The sequence below is a fragment of the Streptopelia decaocto genome (genome assembly GCF_964273445.1).
Source record: "Streptopelia decaocto genome assembly, chromosome: 3".
Classification (NCBI taxonomy): Eukaryota; Metazoa; Chordata; class Aves; order Columbiformes; family Columbidae; genus Streptopelia; species Streptopelia decaocto.
In genome coordinates, this window is record NC_138656.1 from 10,439,800 (window position 1) to 10,457,955 (window position 18,156).

At 38.2% G+C, this 18,156-nt stretch overlaps 1 protein-coding gene across 12 annotated transcripts in view; it reads right to left on the bottom strand.

Annotated features, from left to right (window-relative positions):
- The window catches only part of EHBP1 (EH domain binding protein 1), a 225,715-nt gene that overhangs the window by 74,646 nt on the left and 132,913 nt on the right, over positions 1-18,156 (bottom strand). For all 12 annotated transcript variants that reach the window (XM_082048521.1, XM_082048525.1, XM_082048524.1 and 9 more), the window contains 2 exons: positions 6,616-6,794; positions 5,921-5,969 (listed from right to left, as the gene is read on the bottom strand). In XM_082048521.1, coding sequence (XP_081904647.1) covers positions 5,921-5,969; positions 6,616-6,794 — 228 coding nt within the window. The remainder of the gene's footprint in view (positions 1-5,920; positions 5,970-6,615; positions 6,795-18,156) is intronic.

Here is an 18,156-nt window from a genome sequence, read left to right on the forward strand (position 1 = left end):
TACATATCATATCATTTCAAGAATGCAAGCAGAAGTTTGAGTCAAAATAAGTAAGCCTAAAACGTATCCAGTATTACAGGAACAGTATGGGTTCAACTCTACTACTTATTATTCTTTTGGCTTCATTACAGTAGTTACTGGTTTTTGTTGCACAATCTAATCTGAACTCAACAATTTTTACCAATGGCTTCTAGAAATCTCCCAGGGTATCTTCATAGCAATGCAAATTGAGAGAATGTGAACAGTAAAGGCACTTAAATTGCACTGTTTTAAATATTTTCAACATACCTCAGTACCATACTATACTAAAATCTTTGGTTACTCAAAATTATACCACTTTCCTGAGTAAAAAGCTGTTAATGAAACTGCAACTTAAAAGTCATTCTGTTTGCACCAAGAAAACCTACCAATATCTTAAATGGTTCTCACTCAAGTAGCAGGAAACAAGCAAATAAGAAAAGTGTAAGAGTTGGACCAGAAAAAAAGCAACTAAGGATGGCTTTTTAAGATAAGGAACAAAGATATAAGAAACACGACACTAATCCATCTTGGGCTTTATCACTGGTGATCAACCTTCTCCCTTCTACTGCTCATGTAATTGCAGTGATTTGTGTTGATGAAAAACTATGTCCAGATAGCCAAAAAGAACACTACCACAGATTACTTGATACAGGACATAAATCACATTAATCTAGCAAACACATGTGTTTTAAAAACATCTGCTGATGCTAATTTCATAAGACAAAGAGAGTGAATTTCATTCTCCCTTCCCTTTAATTTCAGAAGGCTAACCAGTGTGCAAGCCTCACACTTTGTGAGGTCACATTGTCTTCTTTCTGCTAGCCCTTTATGTGAGTGGGCTTGGTGCATCAGGTTTTTCTAGTTTTGAAGAATTAAAGCCGTTTCTCAATTTACAATTAATTATTACTATCCTGGATTAACCCTGGAAGACAATATTGTGTTTCAAGGAAGCCTTTAAAAAGGCCCCCTGTTAGCCTAGATGCAGTCAGTTAAAGCACTCGGACTTCTCCTCCCCCAGTATTTCTGCAGCTCCTTTTCACCCACTTCTGAAGGGGTCTAATATTTTCACAGTTGTTCCTACACTATTTGAACAAAAATCGATGCTAAACTTAAGACAAGACACAGTAATATTACTTGCAGACCCAGTTATATTACTTGCTCTGAGAAAAAGAGGCTCTCTCATTGCCATTGCAACGTCATTCCCTACTCAAGAGTCAAACAGTTTTCATTTCAGCCCCTTTTCATACTCTGCTTCTGAGATCTGGAATTTATCTTCCTAAAATTTTGTATGCTTCATCTCATGCTCAGGTATAAATTGCCAAGGCATTTTTGTTTTTTATATCTCTACAACAAACAATTCATGGAGTTTATGTGAACATAGAAATTAGATATCTGAATAAGTTACTTTTAAGCCCTTCTGGCTCTCCCTGGGTAAAATGACTTGGCCCCAAATCATTGCTGGTCTTTGTGGGGTATCATTTGTTGGGAAGGTTTATTATGAGAGATTGTTACGCCATTTATAAAAGCAGGGGTGTGTTTAGATATAGGAACAGCAGTAGAAAACATGAACATTTTATTTGCTGATACAAAGCTCCAGATGGAGCAGAGTAGCAGGAAGATGATGGGTGGCAGGGAACGGAGAGAACTTGGATGGCATTTACCTGTTCTTGGGACACAGAGCTGGAGGAGCAGGATCAGACTGGGTATGGAGAAGAGGGAGACAAGAGAGGTGGAACCAAACAGACATGAGGAACACAGAGAAAGGAGAGTTCAAGGAGAGCAGTGCAGGGATGTGGGTGGGCAGCCTAACCCACAGCAGCTTCCGGGAATGATGAATGCTCACACGCCAGCAGAAAACAGGCTGGGTGTGAAAGCATAGCACGGCAGCTGTGCCGTCCTGTGGACCAAAGGTAACACCAGGATTTGTTGTTTGATTAAGTGGGTCAGTGCTGATTCAGTGGCATAAATACCCTGTTACCCCACACTGAAGGTACTGGGAGTTACCGTGTGAAGAACGAAAGGACGTAAGGATGGGCTTAGCAGACCATGGCAGCCAAAGCCCATAGACATAACTTGACCTGAACTCTTTTATACTCTTAATTTCTTATTTATATGCTAATAAAACTAAATCCTAAGAATACCTCCCAGGGTCTGTAAAATGAAAGTAGGGACAGTGTTTCTGAGTTGTCAGGAAAGGCACTTGCTTAGAACGGGTAACACTACAGCAGAAGGAGTGAATTTGGAATTATGGATATTCTCGATACAGCTGCAATCAGTTTTTACTTTCTGCTTGGTTCTTCTGGTGATGCTTGGGATTAAACACAATAGTTTCCTACTGATGCCAGATACTCATTTCCCATCCCCTCTTCTTCTCATTCTGGATGATGCTTCTCTCCTTTCAAACTACACTAGATATCTAGATTGGCACACAAACGTTTTACAGTCCAGTTCTACACACAGCAACTGTATGTTCTGTACATGTTGCAATAGGTTCTCCTTCACTGTAAGAAAAGCCAGGAGCTTCTTGATATTTCAGTATATTTATATACGACTACTGTTTCTAACTAGTTTCTAACTAGTTTGTATAACATGGTATTAAGAGAGTAAATTTTCCAAATCAAATCATAATACTTTCTGTGAAACAGAGGCATGACTAAGCCTTGATTTTGCAAATGTGTATGCATCGTTAACTATGCTCCTGAATGATCTTACCAAGGTCAACAAGCAACTCCTACACACACACAAATACATGCTTATGATTTTGTAGAATCAAATAATAGAAGCATGCATGAACACCTGTTATAAAAATATGGCTGCCAGCTTAAAGGTAAGGATTTTTTTTTCCATTTTGACTCAACGCTACTCATGTAATTCTGAATTCTTCTGCTTAAACGTATATTTTAAAAGGATCCCTTCCTTGTGAAATTGAATGCTTTGTTAAGACAATCGCTCTAGTTCAAATGTATTGAGGAATTCAGTATGAATGGTCAAAAACTGGAAAAAAAAAAGCATAAAAAAAATTGAAAGCACTGAACATCCAGAAGATATATTACTATTTCCACACAATAATCCCTCAAATGAAACAAGCTTCTCTAAACAATAAAGTAATTAAAAACAGAAGTTCATTAGTAGAACCATACTGTTGTGCCCTTCCACTTCTCACCCTTTCATCCCCTCCAAGCTCCAGCGGAGTGTAGTTTAGTAGCTTACATTTTTAAAGTGCAGGACATGTAATTACCAATATGAAAAATTTCAATTTTTGATAAGGGACTATACTGCCTGTACGCTGTAATTTTACCGTATTTTTCATTATAATTTACTAATAATCCAATAGACACAGTAAATAAATTTAGATGGTTAATGTTATTGGGAAGGCTGTATGGATAGTTAGATATATATGACATTTAAGTAGAACCACAACTCTTTGGATTAGCTGCGAAGGTATCCCTGTATTGTTCTTAATTTTCTCAAATATAACCCTGGTTTCACTTTTGTTGCTCACAGAAATTTCAAAGTGCAATGAGCACGATGCACCAAAAACGTATCTGAATTCTGACTGATGCTAATCTAATCCGGAGTAGGGTTTTTGTTGGTCTGTTTGTTTGTGGGGGTTTTTGTGTGCTTTTCTTTCTTTATTTAGCCATTTATTCATTTATTTATTTATCTTAAAAGAGATATAATTATATTGTGGAAAATACAACACATACATATACACATAATACGTATATTCAGGACGCTAAGTCTATCTACCTACCTCCTGATGATTTTTTTTTTCTTTTTTAATTTACTGACAAGCTGATTGACAGACATCAATTGGGATCCATCAGCACAAGCACCACAGGCAGTATTCCAACCATTTCCCGACTATGTAACACACTGATATATTGGCCAAGATCAGATGTCACAGGTAAATACCTTTTTTTTATTCAGCATCAGTGGCAGCACCAATTTGGCAAAAGACTAATGTGTGTTATAAAGAAATGCCAATGATGTGCTTTTAGTAACAGTGCATTTCAGTTTGTAATTATACACAGTAATTGCACTGAAATAGTTGTCTCTTAAGATTTCTTCTTTTTTATTAAAATATAAACAGGGTCACACACTTCTAAAAGATATACTCTTATGGGTTAATCTTCAATCTGTGGTCACAGTCACTTCTTACCTCCTTTCATGGGAATGGGGGAAAAAAAAAAAGCAATGCTTCAGACAAAGAAAATTGCCCTTTTCATCCATAGATGTTATTTTAATTGGTTAGGAGGAATCATTGTCAAATGTGTTACATATCTGCATGGAATTTATAGGCAGCCATTGTTGCCAGTGCTGCATTCACTCCGACCAAGGGCACGCGGGGTTATCAGGCAGAACTGTGTGAGACCAGGAAATAAATCTGCAGGAAGCAACTGAGATACTCAATGTAGCTGACAGGCAAAGGCTTGCAAAGTGATGAAAGAAAAAAGCTGCACAATAACAACAATCAGTACTTCTTCAGTCCTGGGAACTATATCCCGTTAGAGAGACGGGCTGAAGGGTTCACCATTTGCCATCACAGTTTCATAAAGAAAAGATGACTGATCGTACTGCTAACGTTTTTAATTAATAATCTATTCTTTCTTTTTTATAATCCGACTTAATTAGCCTGGACGGTCAAAGAAACTTGAAGTACAAAAACATATGGTCACAGAAAACACTGTGACGTCACAGATAATCCACTTAGGTCATCATAAGACCCCGTATTATTATAAAAAAGATATCATTGGCCAAATCACTCATTAGATAACAGCAGCTCAGAGATATTCCATTATTTCTAATACTTAAGTACTGTTTTAAAGACAAGTAACTCCCTGGCTAACCCATAATTGTGCAGGCACATTAAAACATAACCCTAAACACAAACGAATTTTAATAAAGCGCTTTCAGAAATCCCACGTTTCTACAATCTTTAGTTATATTTGCTATATAATATTGCACCTAATTAGTTTATTCGAAGTATATTTTTATACCTTCATCCTAATTAAATTCAGTGTTTTTAAAGTGGTATAAAAAAATCACAGCATGGAGAAAGCTGCTACTTAAAAACAATTTTCAGATGATCTTCAGGAAGAGTTTTTTATCAGTGACTCACATGAAAATTATAATTTCTAACCAAGTCCCTAGGGCTCAACCAAAGTTTGTACTATGTCTAAAATAATGAGCAGAAATAAAAAGTCTTCAGGTGATTCCCAAACTGAGTTCCTGTTATCTTCCAGAGAATTTTTTTACATCTTTTACACAAAGGTACAAAAAGACATTTAAAACAGCTGCCCAGCACAATGCTATAAATCATTTTGCTAATATTTTGATTTATTTGGAAAATGGTTTTTCAGCAGTTTTTATCCTAAACTTTGTGTTGCAGAAAAATGTAGATTCTCCACGCACCACTTCACTCAGCTGCACAGTACAAAAGCATGTGTAAAATTTTATCTTTCAAAATACAAAAATCACCATCAAAGCAACACTGACCATGACCAACGCACAGTCCTGTTAAAACAACAGAAAGAGAAGTCTTGTGTATGACAAACCCAGAGCAGTCACATTTTCCTTGCTTTTAATTACGTGGCTGATTAGAAAAATCAGGAGCGATCACAGAAGGCTGGCCAGCCTTTTCCTCTGCTTTCACAGTTAATGTAGGACATACAAATATTAAACTCTAATGCCAGCCCTGCACTTGTTGTGAATGTTAAAGACCTTGACAAACGAGAGTCAATAATGCATCCGATTTGAACTGCAGGAGGCCGAATACCTTCTGTGAGCCGCAGTTATGACCTTACAAAACAACCGCACTTTCCCAAAATTAATAAAAACCTGCAGTGAAGCCAAAATTGAAGCTATGTCTTTTTTTTTTTTTCCTGGCAGTTCTTACCTTTTTGTTGTTCTCTTTAATATCTTGAGGATTCAGGGACTTGTAGTCACTGAGGGGGAAAATGGCACAGTGGGTATGTACAGTATTTGATAAAAGCAGCAGTTTTAAAACAAACTGAATCTAAAAATTTGACATAGAATAATATCATACAGTAACTAGCAATTTCACAGCAATTCAATCAACTAAACTAATAGTGTGGAAAATTAAAGGAATAAATAAATAAATAAATAAATGAACACCGATTTAATGTTTCAGTGCCTGAAGCTTTCCATCTAAAAAAGAAGTTAAGGCAGGGACTAGAGGCCGGCCTTGACAACCAAATTTACCAGGAGGTAATCCGTCCTTGTCAGCGTATAAAGAGCTACAGGCTTATTCATCTTATCTCATCTCATTTCAACACTGGCACAATTTTCATAATAATTTTGAAGTCAGTTCTTTGTGCAAGATTAAGAAGAAGAAAAACAAATCACAGAGAGAGGAGAAGCAATTGTTTATGCAACAAGGGAGAGCAAAGAGGTCATAAAGTTTAAGCATTCATAAATCTCTTTTCTTAGAAAGAATGGTTCCCTGCTTAAAAGAAATGGGTGAAAACAGTTCAACACCTGAAACAAACAGGGATTTGATTTTTACAGAAACTTAAATGTTAGGTGTTTCTATGAGAGTTAGTTTACGCAGGCAAAGAGTATACAACTTACATCAGGTCTGGTCTAAAATGATGTAATATTGCACAAAAGGATAAACCGTTTCTCCACGATGTAGTAAAATTGGTGATTTTCACTCCCCTATAGTTTTTTGTAACTTCTTTGCACCACACGAGCAGTGACTGACTAGCATTTGGCTTTCTCCCCAAAACAGGACTTGGTATTGGGCTTGGCTGCAAAAAAAAAAAAGAAAAAAGAAAATAAAAAAAGAGAAGAAGATAAAAGAATTTAATGGAAGATGAGAATTAACATTAATTGACCTAACTAGATGATCTGTATCCTTTGATGTGAGTTTAGGTCCTTCACAGCTGTCAGTTTACAATGATTGTAACTTGCAAAAGACACAAATCACAAGTTATTATCTCCAGTCGTTGCCCTTGGCAATGGTCTCCAAAGGATGCAGATATACGGGATTCCACATCTATATAGGAGAACAGGCCAAGAACTGCACCAGTGGAAACACTGTGGTTAAATACTTCAGGCATAGTCCTGCACAGCCTGTGATACACACCCTTGAAAAGATTCCCCAAAATGCAGCCATGGAAAAACATCCCCACAAGCCCTTTTGCTTTTAATGAAGATAACACCATGACTGGACCACAAGCCAGGCACAGCCAGGGCAGAGTTTAGGACACCTTGAGATTTAGTGTCACGGCGTGGGGATCTAAGCAGCTACATCGGCGACATATGATTAATGCGTTCATCTCGTAGAGGCTCCAGCATGAAGTTTTCGGCTGCGCTCCTCCCGTTAAAGCGCACGATCACATAAAGGTGATCGCAGCACACTGTTTCTGAACAGCCACTTCCAACCACTCCCAAAGAGCCTCCTCTTCCAGGCTTTACTTCTTCTACGTGGAAAGGGAATTTCGGTCATAAATCATTATCAGAAGGTAGTTTCTAACAAGCATCGTTAGCTAATAATGACCGTTTCCCAAAAGGGTACTTTGACACTTTTAATAACATTTTTATTAGCACAAAACAAGTATTAAAATGGAATAAAATACTTCAGGCATTTGGCATTTGTCAGACCATCTGCTGTTTCTCAAATTCAGCAGAGAACTTAGTGATTGCAGCTGATGTTTTCAAGAAATATGCACTCATTTCACCAGAAAAATATTGTCACTTTAAAATCTTCTTAGATGCAATTAAACAGACAGAATTTCACCGACATAAATCCAAAGTCTGAATTATAGGGAAAGAACTGAGCCCACGTATTTTTTTAACATAATATGACTAAAAGCATATATACACAACAAACATGCTGTTTATGTACCTAATTGCTAGACAGTTCCAAATGAAGGTAAAAATAGAGCAAGTAATTTACTATATCCCAGCCACTTAAGTTTAACAAGTAAATCCTTCTGGCCATATTACCTATTTGTGAAAGACCAAGGATGCCCCCACTTGACTAAAGTATGGCAGTGCTGAGCAATTACCTGCCAGCTACCAACTGATTTATGTTTTCACTGCTTCTGGGGAAGAAAAGGAACCAGGGAAGTAATTTTTCATTTACCGTGACAGTCAGCCCTAAAAAGTTGTTTTATAAACACACACCTACTCATCATCAGGTAGAAGCACTGCCAGCTCAATTAGAAAGCGCAAAATGTACACCTTGCTGAGATTTTTTTAAATGCTGGATCATATGTACAGAACAACTTGTTCAAAAATTGTTTTGGTTTTAAATCCTGTCAATGATTCAAATCAGTGTGAACAAATGTATTGACAAGACAAATATCTCTAACTACACTAAATCAGCATCTTAATGGAGATATACAGAACAGGGAAGAAAAAGCAGCAACAGATGATAAACTTTCTTAACCACACATGTGATTTTAACCACAGTCACAAATATTGCTCAGAAGCTGCCAGACAGTTATTCCAGATTCAGAGTGATGTAACTAAGATCAGGTTTTTCTTCTATGTCTTTTACAAATTGAACCAAAAGATAGTAACTAACCACTGACCCCAAATTTAAGGTACCACATTATTTAAAATCTATTCAAAATCTAAATTATATATATGGAATTAACAGAGCTGTGAGAAAGTAATTAAAATAGCGCTATTAATAATTAAAATATCAAGATGTGGAGAAAATGATATTTTAACAAATTTTTAAAGCACAGAGCTACTTCTTTGAGCCATTGAGCACTACTTACTCAATATATTAAATGTCAACTATAAAGTCTTAATACTTGTTGCTGAAATTCTCTACAGAAATGCTAAATGTTCAAGTCACCACGTAGATACTCTCTGGTTAACTCTGAAACGGCCTTAGGCAATACCATCATTCAAATGCCCTTATTACACATCTACATGAAAATGTAACTGATTTTAAAAGTAGGCTTTACAAAAGGACACCCAAAGCTATTAAATGAATAAATTTAGCAGAATTTTGCATTTTATTTACAAATTATCATTTTTAAAAATTCAGATAACAATTCCTTGAAAATCTGTACTTAAGATGAAACTTTTCTTTCCATGTTTGTTCTTGCATTTACTTTAGATTTTCTAAAACTATTTTATCCAGAATATGCATGATTTAGCATGTGCATAACATACTTACACAGTTTTCTCTTCTCTACCTGATAAAGCAGAAATTATACACAGCTTTCTTTCCAGAATTAGTAATCCAAGTTTTTTGCATAAAGGTGAAGTTAATATGATGATAATGTTATGTTCCCATTCACCACCTGAGTCAAAGCTTTTGTTATTTAACCTGCGATAAAAGCATTCAAATCAAGACACACTGGAGATATTTGAACAATGGCTGAATTGTGCATGAGCACTTGACATCCCTTCAGAAAGGTGAACAAAGTTAGTTTTGATTTTTTTGTAAAACACCATTATGAAAAATATTTTCTTTTAATACCTGTAGGTTGGTACATATTAGTTACAGGTTCAGTGCAAATGCAATTATTATACTACCAGGCACCTATTTCTAGCATATATTTGCTCTACAAGATTGGCAGGAACCGATCAAATGAAATGAAAATTTAATTAGCATTTTCTAGTATAATTATTTGAAGAACTGACCACACAATTATTCTAAACCACACGGCAGTCATGACTTAGCTTTTTGAGTTCAAAAGCCCAAGTCCGTCAGAACTTTTATGGAAATACCACTAAAAAGCATCAGTTACCCATAAGATTGCCAACTCTGCTTGCTGATTAACAGGTTACTGAATCTAATACAACTGATTTGTGTCCAGTTGTGGATTAACTGCACGGCAAGTGCAGAGGTTCCAGAGCTTGTCCCTCACGTGCTGGCTCAGATCTAGATGCTGCATCATGTTGGTGGATTTATCAGCTGGAATCAGCACTAGCTGCAAGATACAGAATCACAGAATGGTTTGGGTTGGAAGTGACCTTAAAGATCACCCCACCATAGTTTCACAGTCAACAGAAGCACTGATGTCTCTTTTCTTTATTCTTCTTTTACATGTTCTGGAAGCTTAAGTTTCATAGTGCATGTATTTTTCCTCTTTGAAGATTAACTCATCAGACCATTCCTCTACATCAACAAAAGGACCACGGCTTTAACTATTAGGCTGCATCCCTACATTTCAAAACATGTAAATAATTGTTCTGTTGCTGTCAGGAACACAGCACCTGGTGCACCGATGGTTCGCAAAGCAAAGGTTCAGCTGCACCTCTGACACACATAGGCCAACACCCAGGAGAAGAAAATCAAGATGGGAACTGGTGATGGGAACACGGCCCTCGTACGAGACACGGGGAACAGCCAGAATAAATACTACAGGGGCTCAGTCTGAGCAGCTCTCAGGAGCTTGTTGACAGGTTGCACAGGAGTACAGGAGTTTAAAGAGAGCAAGGGGCAGCACTGAGGGCTGGAAGAGAAAGATGTTGAGAGGAGGAACTGTAAAAAAAAGTACGTAACAGCTGTGGGAATCTGGCTGGGAAAACGTACATAGTTTGAGTTTTATATTAATGAACACAACTCTCCAAAGAGCAAATTAATCGAGAGAACAACCTAGGAGCAATAATTAACTGCAGAAGAGGAAGCTGAGATTGAGATGGGGCTGAAAGTCAGAACAGGCAAGATGTAAAAACAATCAGCAAACAAGTTATGTTCCTCAAGTAGCAAGTACAGGCAATGGTCTCTTACTTATTTGACCGAGCAAAATCAAAGGGATTTTCCCTTACCCCTGCCAAAGCTACAATGCTGTCTAGAGTCACTGAAAATGGTGACACCATTAAAATGCAAGATAAGTGAAATGAAAGTAACACACAACTAGATGTGACAAAACGTGCAGCATGCAGCTGGATGCAGAAAAAGTTTCGGAAAGAACTGAACAGAGTTGCGTTCTGAAAGATGTCATAAAGGTGCAACAGAAACAAGAAACCTCAATACATTCCAGTCAGATAGCTTTATATCATTGAGATTATATTATAGAATTTTATTTTTTAAACAACACAGGGCTCCAACCATAGGAATTGCCTAGCTCAGGAGTATTCTAAATTGAATATGGTTCATTTAATGGAATTTATGCCTATGACAAGGTCTGTGCATGTCCAACATGCATTCAATTTTGTTTATTCTGGGCTGTGGAACAGTCCAGGCATAAGTCAAAAGCTGATTTTAAACTATTAACAGGACTGAAATAGAATTTGGAAATCGAGTCTGCAATGATAGAATAAAACTGTTTTATTCCAAAGATGCAAAAAACACTCTCATGGCCCAGCTGTGCTGAGATGTTCATTATTTAGGTTAGTTATTTTTTAAATAGCATGTCACCATAACATTATGATGACTTCAGTGACACAATAAAATACAAGTGGCATTGCTCTTTGCTTCTGGTAAGGAAAGTGCATGCATGCATTAGAAAATATACATTTGATGGTGAGAATATTAGAGTTCTGCTATCCTGTTACTCTGATACACAAGCTTATCAGTTTGTGTGTATATTCTTCAACTTCGTTGCTCTCTATTTGCATGCTGTATGCTCACACAAAAGGTCTCTAGTCCCTATCGCCCCTAAAGTTTAAGGAGTTCTGGAAACCCAGCTGCCTGGTATGACTTAGAGACTGACTGAATTTGGTTTACATATGTATGATTAATAGCAAGTGTTTAGGTAACTTTCAGGTTTCTTCAGCATCAGATGTCTTTAAACTTTGCCTTCCTCACTCTTCTGATCATGCCTATGGCTAATGTGGATATACAACAAATATAAACTTTTATCTTAGAAGGATTAACCATAAGCTTTTAATCACTTATCATTTTACAGTTTTAACTTTGGCGGAAACAAACCAGTCCACATTCAGTCACAACCTCGACATTTAGACATCTGCCCGAGCCGACACGATGCTCTCACCTTTGAACCTGGCAAGACTGGGAAGGTAAAGGAGGAAAGTGAAATCCCTGGGACATGCCTCAAGGTAGCTGTTTATCATATAGGTGAAATTATTTAATTCAGAGGGTTTTCAGTTGCCTGCTACATATTTTGGTGGCCATGGGACTAGAAAGAGTTTTTCCAAACTACGCCTGGGTAAAGAAAGGAAAGCAGCAAGAGAACGTGCATGGTACCTAAGTGCCAGGATGTAGAACAAACATAGCTTTCTAGATAACAAGAATGGTGGACCCTCTTGATCTGGGAAGAAAAAGCAAGCAAGCAAAGCTGTCTGGATATTCTGCTCTCCTCCTCTGCAGCTTTCCAAATCATGCCCATTTGCAAAAGGCACTTGCAGCACTGCGCAGTGACATGCTGGGGAACGGAACAATTCCCTGCAAGGTTTAATCCACCTTGCTTTGCCTCTCAAAATAACTGTGGGTGGGCAGTGCTTTCCACCTGTTTTCACTTTGTTGCTTGGAGGTGGACAGACAGTGTGGTCTCATGTCATAAGCTGTATGATGCTGTGTTTGAATACTTTGGACCCAAGGAAGAACCGATGAAGGTAACACCTGCCATCAAGAAGCATACAGAACACAAGACCCCATTACTGTATTCCCTCTCCTAGACAGCCACAGCTTCTTCCTGTTTGCCGCTATCCCTCACTGACTCATGTCTAAACTTACCCAGTTTGTGCTGTACGTGGCTGAGTCACATACACAATAGTTGTCCTTCAACATGCCATCACTTCTGATCCCAGCCTGTAAGCTTTTGCAGTTCCTTGTGCTTGACTTAGTTTCATCCACATAACCTTTACTTGTCCCACCCCACAAACAAACATGGTGGTGTTTTTTATTCTAATCATCATCACTATCCATTTCTTCCCACACTGTGCTTATCTGTCTCACTGTGCTCAAGGCAAAAGCTGTTGCTCATTATTTCTTATTATCCTTAACTTACAGCGCATGGCACTGGGCTTCATTTAAGCAGCATGACATGACTCTCCTGTGATCTCCAACATGATAGCCATCACAGAATATTAGCACTCTGCAATGGGTGAATGAACTCACAATTGGTATTTTACAAATAGGGAAACAGTCTGAATTAAATCACTTGCCTAAACTGGTGAATCGAGCATCACAAGAACTCAAACACGATACCTAATGTAAACCTGGGTATACACATTCACAGCATCCCACCAAAGCTCCCACGCTCCTCCTGGCTCCAGGGGCAGGTCAGAGTGCTCAGAATAACCAAAAATCAGCTTCCAGGCTTGGATAAGTAAAGATGAAGTCTAAGCCCTGGCCACTCTGAGGACAGGAACACATTCATAGCCTCAAACACTGCTCTGGGTAGCTTGCTCAGCGTCACACACTAGTTCTATGTTGTGAGTTCTGTCTGGGCTCTCTGTGGCAATTACCCATCAAAACGAGGAGACCGAGCTACGTTAAACACCTTCCAACTCTTATGAAAAAATAAAATGGCAGCCCTGCAGACAGCTGCTTCTTCTATGACAGGTTCTGGTTACTTTTGCTCCAAGCACTGAGGAAGCGGTCTGGCAGAAAACCATGGTACGGAGTCATACAATTGAAACATGTACATGTATATAACCTACAGGCATACAGTGCACAAAGATGGGAGTAGTTACAGCAACAGAGGCTACTTTAAATCTGGGAATTCATAACTGCTAAGTACTTAATTTTGTAATTTTTGTAATTACCTGGTAGCCTCTTTTTGCCTTTTATTTTGTGTAGTAATGAAGTAACTTTTTCTTAGCATAGTCTTCTAGGGTTTTGGTTTGGTTTTCATTGTTGGGGATTAAAAGGATAAAAAACCCCAAGTATTCGGGAACTGAACTCTAAACCTTCAGAACCACAAGCCACAACCCATCAACTACTGGACAATTTCCTCACTTGGGCAACAGGACACGGAGCCTGTCTGCTCATGGGAATTAATTAAGAAGAAAGACTGTTTATTTCGAGATGACTACCTCCCTTTGTGGATGTTCCTAATACAGGATAACAGTAAGGGTAGCTATACCTCGCCAGATTGAGAGGCCTACACTTATTAGCTAATGTCAAGGCGAAGATTATGTTAATAAGCTGCTAAAGGAGAAACAAATCTGAGACAACATAATGAATTGGTTACTTATGTGCAAGTAATTTCACCTGATGGTCAATACAGCCAAGATAAAAAAGTCCTAGTGAGCTCCTTCTCAGATTCAACTATTGTAAAAGGACTGGCTGAGGCTCATCCAGCTTCTCTTCCCTGAGGTCACATAATCTTTGCCTTGAATGACATGTTTTCAATTAAAATAAACAGGAAAAGGTATATAATTCATACCATTAAGCAGAAGCAAATGCTGAACTCATTCTCTGATGATTACATGTATTTGTAATGTAACAGTATGAACAGGTCACATGCAGGGATGGGGGCTCATTTTTCTGCTTTCAGAAGATGGGCAATTTCCTTGTGTCCTTTCCTCAGCTGCCCTGGTGGCATGTGGGCTGAAGCCTCTGCTCCTGTGCAATCTGTGCTGGAAGCCCAGATGAGCTACCAGGATGCTGCTGGTTCACAATCCCTGGCTTTCTGCCACGACGGGAACGTTCAGGGTTTTGGGCAGGTTGCCAGAATTAAGCAACTTAAACCACAGATGAGGAATAGCAATTTTCAAAGCTTTTAACTTTGTTAGATGTGAACTGAACTAGCAAAATGCACCTCCCTGGGCCCAAGGCTATCTCTGCCACATTTCAAAGGCCTGCAGCAAACAATGGAAGTGTTAGAGCTTGTCAGAAAAGGTCACAAGAATCTCTTCTAAAAGAAAGCACAAGGCAAACTAAAAATGAGAGTCACTGCCAATTCTCCCTAAAAACAGTGAACTCTTGTTGCATTTGGAGAAATTTCTTTTGACATTAGCCATTAAACAAATGCAAGTCATTCTGCCACTCTTGCAAACATTTCAACAGCTGTGTTTTTTTCAGGCAACCTTTTGATGTTGTATCATTAAGGTGACATTGCTCCATAGAACATTACAGATACCTATTTTGTAAATCTACTGCATCATTTATATTAATGCACAGCCATAGGCAGATTTATGGAAGCATTTGTCTCTGAGAAATCTTTGTTTCAAATACTTGAGAACAGAACACAGATGCCCGATTTGTGCAGGTATTGTACTGACAAAGGAAAACAGTCTCTGTGTGTGGAGGGGCTTAGAGCACTTGGTATTTTTAAGCCTGGTATTGATTACACAGAGCCTGATGTGGTGCCTCTGAAGGCCAGAGTACACCTCTTAACTGAGGGTGGAAGTAGAATAAACATATCTTACAATCCTGCATGAGGTGCTGGTGCCCGTGAGCTTACATCAGGCATAAAGATGGCTGTTCTCAAGAAATCTCCTTAGGACAGCTGTAGTTAAATGAGAATGTAATGGAAACAAGTAAGTTTTAGCCTTGATAAACTACCGCATTGTCAGCCCGCTCTATGCAAACAATCATAAAATGGAGATTAATAAAAATATTGCTTCACCACCCAATGGTAAGGAGGAGCTATCCACAGATGATGGGGAGACATCCAAAATGCCTTAATGCCCTCCTTTTTTCTTCATCTGTCTTTATTCCACAAATTAGATGCAAGTTGGAGACTAGCATTACTAATATCAAACACAAAATGTCATATTTCAGATAGGTGTGGAAACAGCTTAGATAAGCAAGATGTTTTCAGACCAGCTGAACACATTCAGTGTAATCCTAGGGTACTGGAAGAACCAATATGAAACAACATCTGAAATTAACGGTCAGTTTGGAAACTTGAAGACATACGAAATACTCAAAGAGCAGAAAAAGACTACATGTGCTTCCAGTCTTTAAAAGTATAAAACGAAGACAAATCAGAAGAATGCAGACTAGTTAATAAAAAAGAGGAGGAACAAATACTGAAGTCGCTTCTTGGCATGTGAAAGTTAAAAATGAGACGAGCAAACATTAATTTGTCATTGACAAATCATGATCACCAGTCCAAGATCCCTCTATAAGAGGGAAGCAGGCAGGGGAGGGGAGAAGCAGCAGATAACATATTATGATTGTAGTTAATCTCTTTTTATTGTCTCTCAAATGCTCTCATAAGGAAGCATGGAAAATGGAGCCTTAATGGGACTAACGTGGCATAGGTGCAAAACAGGCTAGAAAACAATATCCAAGACTTAATTTTAAATGATTCTTGGAATTATGCATTAAAAGGGGTTCTACAAGAGTATTTCTTAGGTTCAGTGTTGTAAGCCTGATTTAGGAAGGTGGATGATACACTACACATGAAGCTGGGATGGACACTAGAAGAACTCCAATATAAAGGAGAAAAGATCTGAAGAAAATGGAATGAAATTCAATAGGTACAAGTGCAACATAGGAAGGAGTAATCATTTACATAAATGCAAGACAAGGAAGAACTGGTTAGGTAACAGTTCTTCACAAAAGGATGTGGGGGAAACAGTCTATTCAAGCTGAACATAAGTCAACAACATCAGGTTGTTGTGAAAAAGACAAACATCACACTGAGATGTACAGACAGGAATAAAGCTTGCAAGACATGTACTGCCTCTCCCACTCCACTCAACATCAACAAAGCCACGGCAGAAATTTTATGTTCAGTTTTGCATGACACAGTGTAAGATGAGGACAAAGAAAGATCAGGGAAAAAAAACCAAACCACAAAGAAAGCTGGAGCAAATTTAAGTCATTTACATAAAGAAAAAATAAAAAGGAAAGGAGCTTGGTAAGTCTTCTGGCAGGTAAAATTCTGAAAAAGAGAGAAAACCCTTTGGCCCACATGCCCATGTTTACCAAAATGAAGTCACATGCTTTAATTGCAACAGGTCAGACATTAGGAGGAGCAATCTATAAGACAGTATAATGAAGTACTCAGACTGCCTTGGAAAGCCACGGATGCTTCATTATTGGATGTTTTTAACAACAGGCTGAAGAAATCCTTCATTTCGTAAAGCTGAACTTGCCTTCGGGCAAGCAGAAGGACCAAGTGATCTTTTAAGCTGTGTTTCAGACCTACCTTCTCTGTGTTTCTGAACTCCAGGTCCTACAGGGGAAGGACACGGCTGGCACAGGCAGAGCTCCCCTTGGCTCTCCGGGAGTAGAGAAGTGAGTCCATGAACCCCGCCTTCCCACCGAGGACACATCACACTGGCCTCTAGGCTCACATCACCCACCAAAAAAGATACTTACCACTTTAAAAATTAAGCCTGGGATTGGGTCCCAGTATTACTTGTTTCATAAACAATGCACTGATTCACTTGTGTTAATCAGATTTCCTTGTAAAGCACAGCATATTTGGTTTTTTTCCTGGCACGTGGCTATCTGAATAGACAGAAAGTACAGTAACCACTAACACAGCTCTCCAAATGAATAATTTTACACAGTATGTATTTTATCTTTTAGCTGTTTAGGAGACTGGCTATTGAAGAAGTGTAACTTCACCACTCCAGCTGCTCCTCATGAACACTAGGAGAGAGGAAGGCTCTTTCCCATCTTTAAAATATAAGATACATTAGAAAGACTATTTTGGCTGCAAGGTAAGGGTTCAGGTCAAACACAGGACAACAGCTGGCAAAAGAAACCACCCTATTACAGTTGGGTGAAATTAGGTATTTAGGCAAATAGTAAGTCACAAGCAACACAGGTAACTGAATCAGCTGGATTCAGCTCAGTCACAGCACAGACGTCACAGGCAGAATGAAGTGGGTAACAAGCATCTGTGTAACTTCAGTGGCTCTTTCTCCCTTTTTTTTTCTTTTTAAAGAAAAAACATGGTGATAATGCTTGAAAAATTATTCTATACCGTAAGCAGAATGCTTAGAATGCTTCACTCACAAACACCATTCGTAAACAACATACAAAACCAAAAAGCATTATTAAATAAATAAAACAAGTGAAAAATTAAGGAATGGCAGACTCAAATATTCTTGTTTTAGTCGCCAAACAGAACAAGCATATGAGCAGTATGAAGGCAGACTGCTGTCTTTACCTCATTGAATAGTACTTTATTCTGTGAAAATCCCCCACGGAATAACAGCCACTACTCAAAGATTCAATAGCTTAATGAACATAACAAGAGTGGTACAATCTGGAGCTTAATTTGCATGCAGTTTCAATATTTTTGCTTTATTAGTTTCATTTCA